General features: G+C 40.5%; 2 protein-coding genes across 2 annotated transcripts in view; both read right to left on the reverse strand.

Annotated features, from left to right (window-relative positions):
- Positions 1-6,384: 6,384 nt before the first annotated feature.
- GPR150 (G protein-coupled receptor 150) lies at positions 6,385-8,159 on the reverse strand. Its single transcript, XM_084233343.1, has one exon. It carries the CDS (start codon positions 7,949-7,951, stop codon positions 6,644-6,646), a length of 1,308 nt encoding a protein of 435 aa, XP_084089469.1. The 5' UTR covers positions 7,952-8,159; the 3' UTR covers positions 6,385-6,643.
- Positions 8,160-13,017: 4,858 nt separating this feature from the next.
- The window catches only part of ARSK (arylsulfatase family member K), a gene marked incomplete at both ends in the record, with an annotated part of 28,616 nt that continues 24,873 nt past the window's right edge, over positions 13,018-16,760 (reverse strand). The window contains 2 exons of the mRNA XM_084232924.1: positions 13,018-13,307; positions 15,784-16,008. Coding sequence (XP_084089050.1) covers positions 13,018-13,307; positions 15,784-16,008 — 515 coding nt within the window. The remainder of the gene's footprint in view (positions 13,308-15,783; positions 16,009-16,760) is intronic.

Raw genomic sequence — 16,760 nt, forward strand, 5'->3', positions numbered from 1 at the left:
TATTGCATTAATCTTCCAGATTCCCCAAGATTGCTTGCTTCACTTCATGTAATAGAACTCAATTGGATTTTATCCCTCACATCCCAGAGTTTGAAAACAACTATAGCTGACATACATTACTAGAGTGACTCTGAATGGAAAAACTGACAAGATCCGCTTCCTTCATGAACTCATCCATTAATATTATGAAGTGGATAATATAAATATAGACAATATGTATGGAAAAAAGACTAAAATCACACAACTACAAGTGATAGAGATGAAATTCAAGTCCAAGTTTTTAGAACCAAAGACATCTCTTTCCACTGTATTTACACTGCCAAATAGGACTCGGCAACACCCTCTGTTTAGCTTAATTAGGATATTTGTTTTCATTATCATTTTCCTTTTGATTAAATCAACACATTTTAGGAATGGAAGATAAATTTCAATTTTTCTGCTTCTTTCATGTTTCCAGAAAGTAGCTTAGGAAAAACAGTTTTAAATATATCTCCTGCTCCACAAATGAGCTAGACTATTCCATTTTTAGTAAATGATTTATACCTAGTCACTAGTTGTAGTTTTAGTTACACAACAGCCTGTTTTCTACATATTTTTGGCTGCAAATTATGTACTGTCTTGTTTATTTGCCTTAGTTGTATGTTACTGTGAAGCCAAATCTTTTTTAAAGATATAGAATTCTTTGTGTTTTGTCCTTAAATTCTGATTAAAGTCAGGACTGCTGTAACAGGGTGGTCCCCAGGAAAGGGGGAGGTTCCAGGCTTCCTGCCCCACCCAAGGGAGGATGGAGCTGAGCAGGGAGAAAAAGAAGCTGAAGAAGGGATAGAGGAAGGAAGGAAGCAGGATGGAGAGCCAGAAGGAGACCTGGAGGAGGCACATGGAGCAGAGAGACACATGAAGAAACTGCGCTTGCCTTTTGGTCATGGATTGGGTGGCACAGATGTGGGTGAGAGACCTGTGGTGAGATAACAAATGGCAGCTTTTATTTTGATTTTGCTCTTTTCCTCCCAGACTTGTCTGGTTGTTTCTGATCCTTTTCTATGGGTCCCCACTGGATGGTGCTTTAGACTTGTGGCAGGCTTTGGGGACTTGCTCTGGGCCAATCCCATTTGGATGGAGTTTTACCCACGAGGGGACGGGTAACTTCGGGTGCTTGATTAAGGAACTATATTCTTTGCCTTTCCTGTGTTGTTTACTAATTGTATTAAAGTTCCTTTCCATTAAAGTCTCATATTTAAAGCAGGCAGGTTTGCGGGGTCCGGGGTGCCCCTCTCCCTGCCCTGTAACACCACCACATTGCTCAATTCTCGTGGTGACATTTGTCTATATGAATAGTGCTTGCTGGAGTCCTATGCCTAAGCCTATGTTACAAATAAGCAGTTCAGTTAACAATCTTACTCCAAGGAGAATATACAATGGGTGAGAGAATATTGTGAAATTCCTTCCAAACTCCAAGAAGGTTGTGTGGTTTCTCCTTTAGTCATATACTCTTTGGATGATACCTAGAAAAGAAGTCAAGTTCAGGTTCAACTGCTCTTTTTTTTTTTTTTTTTTTTTTTTTTGCTGTGAAATTTGAATATGATGTCCCACTTTAGCAAAAGTCCAAATTTAGAATAACCTTTGAGGGGCTCCTCACTAGGACAACACCAAATCTCTGAACTGTCAATAGCAATGTAGAGATCTGGGATCAATACTGACTATTCTGAGAAGATGCTACATATATTTTTTTAAAGATCTATTTATTTATGCATACAAGAACTAGGGTACAGGCCAGAGGTGTGGAGGGTGAGAGGATTCACCAGATACAGAGTGGGGAACAGAGCAGGCAGATTGACTGAAATACACTCCTGAGAGGAGCAGCGGGGGAGGCAGGAGAGGTCTGTTGGGCCATGTGGGTCACTCCCTGGCCAGCCGGGAATCCAACTCATGCTGCAGATAACTTCATAGGTTGCACTTTAACCCCTTGCACCACCAGGGAGGCCCTACAAATTTCTTAACTTACAAAGACCATCAGGGATGGAACCAAATCATCTAGATTTACTTTCAAGTTACAAATTTAGCTAAAATTGGACATAGTTCCCTAGTTATAGAAGAGAAGCATTTTAGTATGAATTGGACTTAACCAATTTCCCCCCCAAATCTAGGGAAAATGCAATTTGATTGTATTTCAAATTACTAAATTGGCAGTCTGTATTTTTTGCCCAGATGGAAAAATTTTAATCAGTCGAAAACCTCTGATAGATTGAAAAAGTCAACCTCTTTAACAATTTTGCTATCGAATAAGTGTTTAGCCTTGCCCTCCGAACAAGCATTTCTCCTTTCTTTCTAAAAGAAAACAAGAGAATTTCATTTTTTTCACTCCTTTCCTCTTCAACTCATACCTTCAGATCTCAGTCCAAGTCAATCATGGTTATCTCATTCCCTTGCAATGATAATTTCATTTTTAAAAAAGATTTATTTATTTATGCATACAAGAGCTGGAGTACAGGCCAGAAATGTGGGGGGTGAGAGGAGTTACCAGAGACAGAGTGGGGAACAGAACAGACAGATTGACCGAAGTACATTGCTAAGGGGAGCAGCGGGCAAGCCAGGAGAGGTCTGCTGCGCCATGTGGGTTGCTCCCTGGCTGGCTGGGGATCGCACTTGTGCTGCAGAGGCTGTGGATTGCTTCAGAGTGCAGTGCTTAATCCCTTGCACCACCAGGGAGGCCCTGCAATGATAATTTTAGACTTAGACATAAGGTAGAGCTGTAACCAATAAACCATGAGGGAGAGTCTGCTTGAAACTTTTGAGAAATATTTCTTCATTCTTATAAAGAGTGAATAAAAGAGAAAGTCTTCTGCACATTGTCATGTTTAAATGTGATGCCTGGAACTGTAGTGGACATTTTGTGACTCTAAAGAGAACGACCTTTAATATCAAGTTGTCCAAATCAGGATGGCAGAACATAAAGATAAAAAAGATCTTGGCTCTCAATTAAGAACTTATGAAACTACTTAATTAGCCGACCTTGGAGAAGCATTGCAACTAGATATTTTTTATGTGAGATAATAAGTTTAGGCCAGCTGAATCAGTTTTTCTGTTAGGGTGCTCTCAGCTGCAGATACCAGAAAAATCTGACTCCTGTTGCTTAAATTTGTTACCTCGTTGAGAGCTTTGTAAGTGATATAACATTACAGCCCGTATTTTTAGGTCTCATTGGGCTTCTGCCTGGATCACAGCCTCTTAGCATATCCTTCCTTACAATTAGTTGAACTTTCACATCTCCACTGGAATGACCTTTCCAAAATTCCAATCTTAACATATCACGACTCTGATTAAATCTTTCAGACTTTTCTTTACTGGGTCCAGGCTGGGTATCTCTAGCCACATAGCCCCATAAGGTCAGGCCTCACAGGCAATCTAATGCTAGAAATTTTAACTATTGTCCTTCCTTAACCATACTATGTTCTCTCACCCCTGTATTAATAGCAAATGTTGTTCCCAGTACCAAGCACACCCTTCCCTACTTAACCATCAAGGTACCCTCTTTGGGTGAGCCTTTCCTTATTCTCTCTCCTGCTCAATCCTCCAAAATTGTAAGTTGTTCTTTTTGGTATGTGACACCCTGACTGAAATTCCTATTAAAGCATATGCAACACTATGCTACAATTGTCAAATGAACAGTCTCCTATAGATTGTGAAAATGAATATATGGAAACTTTATTCAAATACAGTTGGAAGGCTGAATGAGAGTCTTCATACACATGTAATCTGTACATGCTCAGAATTTGACAGGGAGAAACAAGCCTTGTATCTCTGACAGGAGCAAGGAGGAGGCTCCTTTTTTGACCAGCAAAGAGCTCAGCTGATGAGAGAATGCTCTCCCTTGCACCTGAGCAGGCACTGCACTCTGAGCTTCTATTTCCCTCCAACGGACTCCGTATTTACGTCAGCCATTCTAAAATCTATGTAATATGTAACAGTGATTCTTCCTTTGTTTGTCAGGGAGGAGTAAAACTACCTATTGCTCCTCTGTGTTCATCTCAGGCTAGTCAAATGGTCAAATTAACATCAAAGAGAACAGTAAGAGAAAAATACAAATTTAATCATATACCTGTGGGGAAATCTAGAGACATGTGTATTTCAAGGGCAGTGAGGTAAAATGGAGGTCTGTATCCTGGGCTAAGAATTAGGCTAAGAGTCTGGGACTGTAAAGAGAGAGGTGGACTCCTGCTGAAGAGAGAGTCATATGATGAAGACCAGATGATCTGTAATGAGAGGTTGTCTGCCACATAAACATGTTTCTCCAGTGGATGTTATTTCTGGTAATAAGCCTAATTCTGGGTAGATCACATTTTTCTTTCTTTTAGGTAGTTAATAAAGTGGTAAGTTTCTTGGGAACCTATAGGACCTCAACTGACCTCAGTAAGAATAATCCACATGCCAAAGTCACAAGTTAGGGATAGAAGAAGGCTGTCACACACTCCCCCAGAGGATCACAGTTCATTCCTGCTATCCCTCAATGCAACTGGGCTATTGCTTGGTTTCAAGGACCAGATAGGGTATGGCAGGTCTGGGAGGACTGGTAAGTCTTTTAACTGCAGGCCCCCCTCCCAACTCAAAAAGAGGGAGGGAGGAGTAGTTCCAATTAGTCCCTGAATCTGTAGGAATGCTGAAAGCAAAGTATGCATAACTGAGAGGACCCCCTCCCCACCCGGAAAGGAAAAAGCCTTAAAACCCTTAAAAAGCCTCAAAAGCCTCTTTCCTGAGGCTGCCCATGGCTTCTTGCAGTATCACTTCCTAATAAACTTTGTTGGGGAATTTATTCTGGCGCTTCGTGAAATTCTTTTCTCAATAGACCTCAAGGACCCTTCAGTATCACAATCCTCAATAAAATCTGTTCTAAGTGTCTCAGGGCAGCCTATCCTGAACATTTTGATGTCTGTTCTTCATATCGGAGAGAAATAAGTGTGTACTTTGCCATGAAACTGTACTTTACAAACTCCTTTTTTTTGGGGGGGGGGATATTTCTGAATACACCTTTTACTGGTGAAATAAATGGCTACTTATTTGTTTGAGGTCAACAATATGATTCCAATTGGGGAAAAGATGTAGCTTATTCCTCTCAGCATTTCCAAAGCCTGGCATACTGCTTGGCACAAAAGAAACAGGATGTAAATACTTATTAATGAATAAAAATAATTCTAAACTTGGGTCTTCTCTCTTTGACTGATTTATAGTAGGTATATCATATACCACAACATCCTTTAAAGAGTAGAGAGGTTTAAGAGAGGCAGGAAAACCTGTACTTTTCGAATATTTTGAGAAAATTTTGGAGGAGGGTAAGTTGATCTAGATGAAGATTTCTTTTTGAAAGTCTTTTATCTTGACAATCTATGCCTGAGTCATATGATAAATTATTCAACAAATGTGTTGAGTACCACCAAGTGTCCAGCATTGTTTAAGAGTTGGGGATTTCTCAGTGAACAAAACAAAGCCTTCAGGACGCATTGGCTCTATAAGTGGACTTTACCAGTCATTTCTCTTTCTGCATCTTATTCCTCTTTTGTGCATGTACAGGAAACATTTTAACTGAAACCTTGCAGATTCTCAGATAAAAGACATTGTAAACACACGGCATATTCATAAGGTCAGCCCCTTTTTTTCTAGACTCAAGAACAATTCAAAAGAGAAAGTCACCAATTAAATCTGGCTCTTCACCTTGTCCTCGACAATCCATACCAAGAGGAATTGTCTTCATTTTTAAGAGGGACATTTTTTATTTACAAGCAGCATCCTGAGGCTGCACCTTCTTTCCTGGCTACAAAGCTCCATCTGTGACAGAGAGCCCTACTGAAGTGCACCACTTCTCTAAGTCTGTCTTTGCCTTCCCTGGTTTCTGGGGATGTTGTGCTGAGAAACTCCAGCTGTGCAATATCTCAGCTGTACAGGCTGGTCTGGGCACAGAAACTGAGCACATTTGAAAAGAGCTAGTGGAAGGCTCCATCCTACAACCGCAGCTTCTTTTGAAGCAGAAGTTCGACTGAAAACAAAGGCCACAATGACTTTCTTCTGAGAAGACATATTATCATGTCAAAAAAGAAGTACTAATGCTCTGTGAGAAATGTTTTTATTTTACAAATACTCTGTGACTCTGAAGTGACAGCATGATTACATATCTGACAATATCTCTGGTATACTTTCCAGGCTCCTCAGGGAGATTAATGTGGGAGTTTTCCTACTAGAAAGAAAAATTCTCGGGTCCCACAAGTATACTTGGTTTGAACACGATTCCAAATCAGTAAAAAGAGATGACAACACAACACATAATAAAAATTGGCAATTTAGGGAAAACAAATGATCTTATTCTGAACACTATGGGGAGCATGAAAGATAACTGCAAAATTAAGCTCTAACTATTTCACAGCTTCCCAAAGGTTTGCTCTCTCCAACTGGGGAAAAGCGAGAGAACTGGAAGGGAGAAAAGAAACAGGAAGAGTTTGGGAAAATGTAAACATCAGAAATATCATAGGGGAGTGGAAGTAGGGGACAACTTGAGCGTCACTCTCTCCGAGATCCTCCTGCCGATGGACCCCGGCCGCTCCGGTTCTGCTGCGGCCGTGCAGCGGCTCCAGGTGCCTCGCCTCGGGCCATCCAATACCTAGAAGGCGCTTTCGCAGGAGCAAGGCAGCACCCGCGGGCGCGGCGGGGGTGGGCGCAAGCAGTTCTCCTCCGGCTGTTCCCGCCGAGCGTGGTGATAATGGGGTTGAGGCCACCGATGGCGGTGCAGCGCCTGATGGCCCGGCGCCCCCTCTTCGTCCTCTGTGACTCCCTCTACCGCGCAGCAGACAGTGCCCAGGCGCCTCCGTAGTTGCCGCCGTAGTTGGCAGTCGCCTGCCTGGAAGAAGAGGTAGACGAAGGGATTGAGAGCGCTGCTGACCACCCCTACGAGTCGCAGAGTCACTGCCAGATACCCGGTCGCCCAGTCTCCCACCGGTCCGGACGACCACGCGGTCGCCAGCTGGGCTGCGAAGTAGGGCAGCTCGCAGCCCACGAACAGCAGCGCCAACGCCAGGCTCATTTTCAGACTCTGCACTTTAGCTCGGGGCAGCGCATTAGGCGCGGGGGCTCGGCCCAAGTTGGCAGGCCAGGGCGTCTCTGCCGAGGGGGCCTCGGGAGGGCGCTGCCACCAGGCGCGGAGCAGGCGGCTGCAAGCGATGCCCATGACCGCGACCGGCGCCGCGAAACCCGCGACGGCCTCATAGAGCGCGTAGATCTGCAGGTGCCAGCGCGGCAGGGCAGTGAAGATGCCACGGCAGCTACGTTCCGCGAACCAGGTGCGGACGGCAGGGGTCGCGGCGGGTGGTGGCGAGGGGACGCCTCCACGCACCACGAAGGCGGGGGGCAGAGCCAGCAGCAGAGCCAGCAGCCAGCCGAGGCCGGCGAGGGCGCGCGCGGGCAGCTGCGGGTGCCTAGGACCGCGCACCGCGCGCTGGCGCTCGAGGGCAATGAGTGCCACCAGGTGGGCCGAGGCGCCCCGCCCTGATACCTGCAGCAGCTGCACGAAGCCACAAGCCACGTCGCCCACAGCCCTCCGGGGTTCGCCCAGTAGCTCCCAGGCCAGCTGCGACAGCACAGTGCCCCCACTCGCGTACAGGTCGGCCAGGGCTAGCTGCACCAGCAGAAAGTCCATCTTGCGACGCTTGGGACCCATCCAGGGCCCACCGCCGCCGCACAGGCGGCAAAGTACCGTGGTGTTGCCAGCCACCGCCACCACCAGGATGACCCCCAGGAGGACCAGGCGGACGCGGCGACTGGGCGGCTCCGGCGGCGGCTCTGGCGGCGGCGGTGCCCCGGGGACCTGGGCCTCCTGCTCCGAGGAAGTCAAGTTGAGAGCCCAATCCAGCGAGATGGGTACCGACAGGTTGGGCGCCGGCGACGGAGCTGGGGGGCTTAGAGGAACCTCCATCCTGAGCCTGGAGGAAGAGGAAGCACCGAAGAGGGCAGGCAGCTCACGGGCAAGAGAGGTGCGGGCGAGGCAGCGCGGGGCGCGACACCAGGTCCACGAGTTCCCAAAGTTAGTTGAAAACGCACACACGCAGGGGGAGATGGATTCAGGGGGATTTGCTCTTAGTTGTTTTTATAGGTTGTCCTCGTCACTTGTCACTCAAATGTGGGTTGTACACTCGAGGAAAACACATGATTACTCTTCTCCACCTTCTTTTCCGCGTCTCCGCTCCCAGTCCCGGTGGATCCCCTTCCAGGGCTTGGCCCCCACGCTGCCCTCCCGGGAGCCGCCCACCACCCGGCTTTGGGAGCCCTCGCAGCACATGCTCTCTCCGGAGCTCAGTGGTGGGAGGGTCTCTTTGCCCGGCCACTTTAATGGTTCATGTTAAGCTCCTAATTGAGATTGTATCTCTCAAAATGGTTTCGTGATTTCTGGGGGTGGGGTGGGGGAGGTGGTGGGGGAGGGGAGGCTAGTTTTGATTAAAGACAAAAAAAAAAAAAAAAAAAAAGAACAAACCGGTTTGAAAGAGCATGGATCTGCACCAGTATGAGAAAAACAGAAACATATGAAACCTAACAGCGTTTTGAACAAAAGAGGAATCCAAGAGATGAACCTTGCTAAAAATAGGTCTTCCTCTGGCCAACAATGAAAGTATTTTACTTGAAGAGAACTAAAGTCAGTGATGTTGCTTGGCAAGTAGGAGTAGCAGCGATTTGCAGATTGTTTCAAATACTCCTCGTTACTAGAAGCTGCAGAGCACAGCTGCTCTCATGATGTCAAATTCATTTCATTAGTCTGAAGAGGGCATTAATAGGTTTTATGCAAATGGTAATACATTTATTGCTTTTCCCCTAATATTTTCATCTAGTGAAGGATGTGTTCTTACGACTCCTCATTCTCTTGATTCTGTTTTCTAGCAGATGGGAGGTTGCTAGGAGGGACTACGCCTCCAATAAGCCTAGAGAAAGGTGACTAAGAAAATGGTAAGGCGGCCAATTTTTTTAAAAAGAAAACCAAGTAACAGGAAATGACTTAGATAAAATGCTGCCTCTTTTATTTTAGCCCTGCCTTCACACAAACACATTTTAATTTCCCTGTTGGAAGCACTAATTTGTCTTTTATCTACCCTCTGCAGTAGTCACAGTGAAAGTAGAATTCCTGTGTTTCCTGGACTGGGCTTCTACTGGGGTACACATTCTGAGGCCCGGGAAACATTTGGCACTTTAAAGATACTTGGGACAGAAGGCTTTGTTGGGCACAGATGACAGTCCTGCCAGTTAGCCCAGGACTCCTATTTCCTGAGCTGTTGTTCATCACATCCCTAGTGCCTGGTACTGGATCTGATATGAGAGGAATCAGTAAATGTGTGTTGAGTTGTTGAATTAATGACTAGAGGTTGTATGTCAGATAGCCTTGAATAAAGCAAACTGCCTTCACTATAAATCCATTACCTAAGAAAAAATGCCTTTCATGCCTAAGGCAGTGTCATTTAGAGGTCCAAGGAAGCTTTTTTTTTTTTTTAGAAGAACCATTTTTGGTGGAACATTTAAGGCAGGGGAAGAGAGATAGCCTTGGAGAATCAAGCTCCTGGCTTAATTTTCACATTCTAGTCTCAGAGGGTTTTGCCCAAGGCCCTTTTATGAGTAATATATATCATCCTAGCTTATGATCTACTTCTTTTAGGGAGCTCTTTCTGAGCAATAATCAAAATTCGATGATTCGCCTAGCCAAAATCAGTTTCCTATTTCCCATGATAATTTTATAATTTGTCTCAAATTTGTTGAAATGTTCTTGTAGAACAAGACTCCACCGGCAAAATTACATTTCATGAACTTAACTTTCATAACACTTGATAAAACATTGATTTTAAAAAATAATTCTTATCAAAATAACACATGCACAAGGTTTGAAAGTCAAATAGAACTAGAGGACTGAGAACAACATAAAATGTTCCCTGCCTACACATCCTCACTTTTCTATCCACTCTTCTCAAGTGAACTGATTTAGATTTTCTTTGCTGTTTCTTCTGGCATTTACTTATTCCATAGTTTGAAATCTTAAGTTTGTAATGGTATTTATTGATTCAACACTTTTAGGTATTATCTATTAGCTTCTCACTAGCTAAGGGTAAAGACTTAAATCTCACATCTCTGTTCCCACTGTTTCTTCTTTCTCATATTATTAATACAGTGATATTTTAAGGTTAGATCTATATTCCATGATTATAATATTATGAAATGAAAATATTCTTAGCTGAAAATATTCTTAGTTGTAGTATATCATTTTCTTTTTCTTGAAGTTAATAATTGTCTTTTCAGTGTTACCATAGCTAATTCTTCCTATAGAATTCCCATAAGATTAATTTAGTAACATTATATAACAATTAAAATTTTTTTTCTTGGAAACTTTCTTACCAGAGATGTCAATTTACCTCCTTTTTGTGAGCTGGCTTCTGTCTAGGTCTGCTAATAACTGTCATGGCAGAACTTCCATTTGTTGACATCAGGGGTTGGAGTTCCTGTTTCATGAACCTATGTGGTCTTTTGTCTTGGTTTTCCCCCTTTTTTGTTTAATACATCATTTAACATGTCATAAGGTGGAGACTGTATGGAGGCCCAGGACATAGCAGTGAGAGCCCCCTCACTGTGCCTCCTATTGCCTGTCCTCAGGGCATCTTCACCTTCATCCTAGACCCTCTGGTCACTCACCTTGAGAAAGGGTAACTCTTTGGGATCTTGCATGTCTGCAAATCTCTTTTATTTTACCTTCATGTTTAACTGATGATTTAACTGGGCTTAGAATTCTAATTGAAAACATTTTCCTTCTGACTTTGAGAAGCATTGCTCCATTGCCTCCTGGCATCTAAGTGTTAGTTTTGAGAAGCCTAAAACTATTCTGATTCCTGATTTGTCTGTGACCATTGTCTTTCTGACCTAGAACTTCATTGTATCTTCTCTTAGTCTCTGACAAATTTCATAGTGAAGTGTTTGCTATGGGTTTGTTTTTTTCCACTCTGCTGGGTATAATCAAGGATCATAATTTATATTTAATTATGATATTTGTTTATTGGCATTTAACCTAGCCAGCCTTTTTAAATCCCTTTTTGACACTGATTGGTCTAAAGAGTCCATTTTTTCACAGAATATCTGTAAAGTTGTATTTATTCCTATATAATTAAATCTAGATTAGACTTTTGGGGCAAAAAGTCTACATAGATAATATGTTTCCTCAGTGTATGTTTCAGAGGCATATGATGCTAGTTTGTCTCAATACAGGTGAGGCTATGTTTGATTATATGTTTTAAAAAATAAATATTTATTTTATTGTATAAATAGTACATATTAATTGAAAAAAATTAGTGCAACAACAAAAATCACTTACCATACACCCAGAGATAACTGCTAATACTTAGTTATATATCCCTTAGATTAAATAACTAGATCTACATATTTACAAATATAGAGCATGCTATATACATTATTTTGTATCCTGCTTTTTTTTTCTTCAGATTAATTTGAACAGATTTACACATCCATTTACACATCAATCAATTAAAACGGTCATATAATGTCTGTTTAATGTAAAAGATTACAGTGATTTCAGTAACCTATTTTTAAACAAAGGTTTCCCAATTTTCACTTTATAAATAACTCTGTGAAGAACATCTCTACACATACATCCTTGCAAACACGTTATCTCAATTATTCCCTTGAGATAAAATCTTAGAACTGGAATTGCTAGGGCAGAGCACATATAATTTTAAAGCATTTGACTACACAGTGCTGAATTGTCCTTGACAACGGCACAGCACTGTGTCTTTTTCTCCTTGGTCCCAACAAAAATGAACTTTACCGTTTTAAATTTTTGTCATGCTCACAGATGAAAGAAATGTCATGGTTCTTCATTTTAAAACTATAATATAATTCATACACCATAAAATCCATTCTACAAAAGTATATAATTCAGTACTTTAAGTATTCACAATTCACTATCACTAATTCCAAATATTTTAATCATTCCAAAAAGAAACCTCACACTATGTCTCTATGGCTTTATCTATTCTGGACATTTCCTATCAACGCAGCAATACTGCATATGGCCTTTGTGTCTGGCATCATTGTTTTAGGTTTCATGTATATTATAGCATGGTGCTCTTGTCTCTAAAAAGATACATAAGCAAGTGGTTACAATAGTTGCCTACAGGAAGGGGGACTATATGGTTTGGGGCCTGGGAAAGGAGGAAGATTACATGCTTGTTAACCCTTTTGTACCTTTCAGAATTTATGCCTTATGGATATATAACCTATTTTTTAAAAGCGAGCAATAAAATTAGCCATATCCTGAGTCTTTGTCTCATCAAATACTCCAGATTCAGAAATACATACAAATGGTCTATTCCATCAAATACAAATAACCCACCAAACAATCAAATACAAATAACTATTTTTTGAGTTATAAGTAATAATGACTGTTAAAATATCCTATATTCATAATATTCAGAGGAATATAATTTTATATTATACTTTTTACATCCTTCCTTTTTTTTAAAGATTTATTTATTTATGCAACCAGAAATGGGGTACAAGCCAGAGGTGCGGGGGTGAGAGGATTCACTAGAGACAGATTGGGGAGCAGGACAGGCAGACTTACTGAAATACACTGCTAAGGGGGCAGCAGGTGAGAAAGGAGAGGTCTGCTGCGCCATGAGTAGCTCGCTGGCTGGCTGGGGATCGAACTCGTGCTGTAGAGACTGCGGGCAGCTTCACAGTGCTGTGCTTAACCCCTTGTGCCACCAGGGAGGCCCTTTACATCCTTCCTTTTAATACTTCTATTAAGTTGTTAGAAATTGATAAGCTCTTAAGGTCTTGATAGTAATTGTTATTGAAAATATGTAATTCTATGATTAGTATTGCATTTAAGAATACATTCCTTGAAACTAAAATCAGTAATTATTAAGGTGAATATTTAAAACACATACTTGATCATGATCTTTTAACATGAGCTCGAGAACATTTTCTTATTCTTGTTCAAAAATTTTTTGGATTAGCATGTGCTTTAAGCCATTGATCGATTGCACTTTCATACTTCCTCGGTTCCTTTAGCCAGTCCTGATGCCACCTAAGGTTTGCTATAACATTTGAATAGTTTTGCCCAACACTTTTTTTCCACTTGATAAACTGCTCTTTATTGTATTGATGGACAGAGGCAGAAACTTGAGGGTAGTTTATAATGGAGCGAAGTTTTTGATCCAAAGAATAAGTAATTTCCGGAAATTTTGTAGCAATATTTGTTAGTTCATCTGGATCTAAGGAAAGATCTAAAAGAAAAAAAAATACCTGTCAAAATTGTAATCTGTTTAAAAAATTTTTTAGAATGTCATTACTCTATGACAAGCAATTAGAATTTGTTTCAATTTTCCATTACTTTTAGTATAGTAAGATGAAGGGCAGTATATATGGCAAACCAAAACACCAAAGCTTAAATACTGCTCTAGGTATATGTCCAAATTATTTTTCTTTTTTTCTTTTTTTTTTGTTTGTTTGTATGCCTTAATGGCCATATCTTTTATTTTATTTTTTTAATAATAAATTTTATTTTTATATTCCCCATACAATTGCAACCCCCTTATTTTGACCCCAATCCCTCCTCTCCTTGCTAAGATAACCCTGTGATTTTTTTCCCTTTCTCTGTTCTTAGATGGCAGAAACACTCACCCCCTTGTCATTAGTAAGCTAGCTTAGCTCTAACTCTTTCTGTTTTTGATGCCTCACAGAAAAGAAAAACAGCAATTCTTATATTGTCCCAATTTAACAGTTCCCAACCTTCTAGCTCTAAGGATTTTTAATATAGCCAAATCATTCTCTTGCAACTTTACTAAGTCTGTTTTCTTCATATATCTTTACATATCTATCAAAAACTTGGATTTTTGAAAGTTACATTCATTAATACTGTCCATTTGAACACAAAGTCCTGGAAATAAAAACTTTCAATCACTACCAGTGAGAGAATAATGATAAATATTTCAGCTAACATAATTACCCTTGGCACCTGCGAGGTAGGAAGATAGAGGAAATAACCAGGATGCAATCTAATACAAAAATAGCAAATCAAAATCTATGACAATTTTCTTAAGATAGTAAATGAACAAAGTATGCTCAACATACTTTGGGAAAAACTTTCATAGACCTATTTGACTGTACGAGTCAGAAGACCTTTGGAGATATTTACGACTTTGCTAGCAGACTTTTGATGGCACCTCTCTGAGAAAGGGTGGTCACTGAATAAGCCCTAGAGAATATAGGAAAGGTAGGCTCTCCTATTGATACTTCAACAGTCAATTCTACTTTTCTCAGAACATAGTCTGTGGGTCTGCTAATCCGAAGCAGCCTGTTCAGCCACCATTTTGTCACCTATGGTTCTGTATTCCTAAGCAAGGTCAGAACTGCTCGGGTCAATTAGTGCCTTTCAAATCAATCAAGAGCAGAAAGCTTGATCACCCTGGGAAGGCTATGCTCATGAAGTATGACTGGGAATACTGGGGATGGAGTGGGGGCAAAGACTGATGTATGACAAGGAAACCCAGAAGCTGATCAGTGGAATGCCTTGTTGATAAGATTGAAACCATGGCTGGGAAACTAGGGCTTGATCTCAGTTATAATACCTAGTAATCAAACAGATGAGAAGTGCCTGGAGAGCAGATTCACAATCTCTGGCATTATAGATGACAGAGCACATTTTCTAGTTACACCCCTCCCCCTTTCCTTGTTTCCTCCCTCCCCTACAACTGAGGCTGTATGATTATTCTATCAATAAAAAGGCCAGGATCTTGTTCTTCAGCAGCATCCTGCATTGTGCAGTTTGCTACATGACTCCTGTTTCTTTATCAGTGTGGTGTTGCCCATGCAACAATAGTCAATGAATGAGCAGGAGATGCTATTACTCATTAGAATGAAAATTTAAGGACTTCTTTTTGAAGTCAAAAATCTCTTGTTCCTTAAGGTAAGGACAATCAATTTGGCCCCTAAAAAATTGTTTTGAGTTAATCATTTTGATATTTCCAACTGGAAAGGAAATGTAGGGAGAAATAAATGTTAATAATGGCTTTAGCACATATTTTAGGTGTAAAAATGTGGCAATGATTAAGTACAACTTTAAATTTAATAATTTAAAAATTTTTAAGAAATTTAGTTAATAATTATTTTTAATATTTTTAAAATTTAAGAATTAATTCATAGACTTGTGAAGCTAGCAGGCATTTTTGTAGGGTAAAGGAACATGGATTTTGGAGTCATCCTTTGGTTGAAATCCCAGCTCTGCCATTTAACTGTGAGTTTGTGTAGGTATCTGAATCCCTTTAACCCTAATTTCCTTCTCTGTAAAATGAAGACAACGGCACCATCTTGTAGGGCTGGGGTGAATATTAAATAAAATATACACAATATCAGTCTTTATGAGCTATAGGTTTTAATCCTCCAGAACAGGTGAAACCCAGGCACAATGAGAGGGTGTTGACCACTGACTGGGAAAGATAACACCAGTGTTCAAAGATGCCCTGATCTGACAAAACAGTAGTTTCAATCATGAGACCCTACCCAAAAGCCTTTGGGCACTTGCTCTGGAATTCAGATGTTGATTTGCGTAGAAGCTGCTTCTCACATAAGCAACCTTTTGTAGATTGTTGAGAATGAGAAGCAGCAGCTATTTATTTATTTAATGATGAAACTGAAGCAATGCTAAGTAGTTCAGCTCATTACACATAATATTACACTGAAAAAATATATCAACAAATTTACCGAAAAGTTGAGGCAAGACTGAAGCACCATCAGCGTAGGCTATATATTTCCACTGGCTGGTTCGAAGCATGTAGGTGGAGGCATTCACATTGCACCCATGGAATTCACTCAGAATCCAGGGTGGATGTGGAGCTTGGGATTTCTGTTCATTCTGAAAAGTTTCTGATGATAATGGCAACAATGAATACCCACTCAGATTCTGAGGAAGAGGAATTCCAGCAATGTCTATGTGATAAAAATAACACAATATTTTAAAAGTCATTTTTTCGTTAGCTGAACATTGATAAATAATATCACTAAAGGTCACAGAGACCAGAGACTGTAAATGGATTTTGAAAATTGACTGCTTAGACCCATACACTTATCCCACTAGCCATGTGACGTGGGTCATGTTATTAACCACTTTGAACATTAGTTTCTTCATCTGTAAAAGGGGAATAATACTAGTAATTGTACTTCATAGGTTTATGTTAGACTTTAAATAAGAAAATTTATATAAAATTCTGAGAACAGTGCTTGACATATAGGAAACCATCAACAAATACTAGTGTTATCAATCTTTTAGTTCTGAATAATTAATAATCATAGTTGTTTCTCAAAGTTTGTTCCATGGGATATTAGAACTATACAAGAAAAAAGTTTAGTAGTCACATATGTTTGCAAACAATGATTAAAATTAAATAGGCAAATGTATTGTACATGTAAATGTACTGCTGATGTAGATCATTAACCTGGTATATATTATGTCATGTGTTTCAAAGTTTAGATGACAGAACTTTTCTTTTGCTTCTGATATCCTGAATTATACTGATTTAGGAGAAAATTATTTTTTTCCTTTTCAAGTATAGACATTTAAGACAATAGCATGAGAAATGTTTCACTTAAAGACAGTTTGTATTTTTAAAAATTGCTTTCTGTTACTTGTTTGGAACTAAAATTATCTTTTTCCTATAGAAATATTGCCATTAAATATGGTC

This window comes from Talpa europaea (assembly GCF_964194135.1).
Source record: "Talpa europaea genome assembly, chromosome: 5".
NCBI lineage: Eukaryota > Metazoa > Chordata > Mammalia > Eulipotyphla > Talpidae > Talpa > Talpa europaea.

Excerpts from the sequence above, each read along its gene's own strand:
- GPR150 (XM_084233343.1), bottom strand. The coding sequence starts at position 7,951 with ATGGAGGTTCCTCTAAGCCCCCCAGCTCCGTCGCCGGCGCCCAACCTG.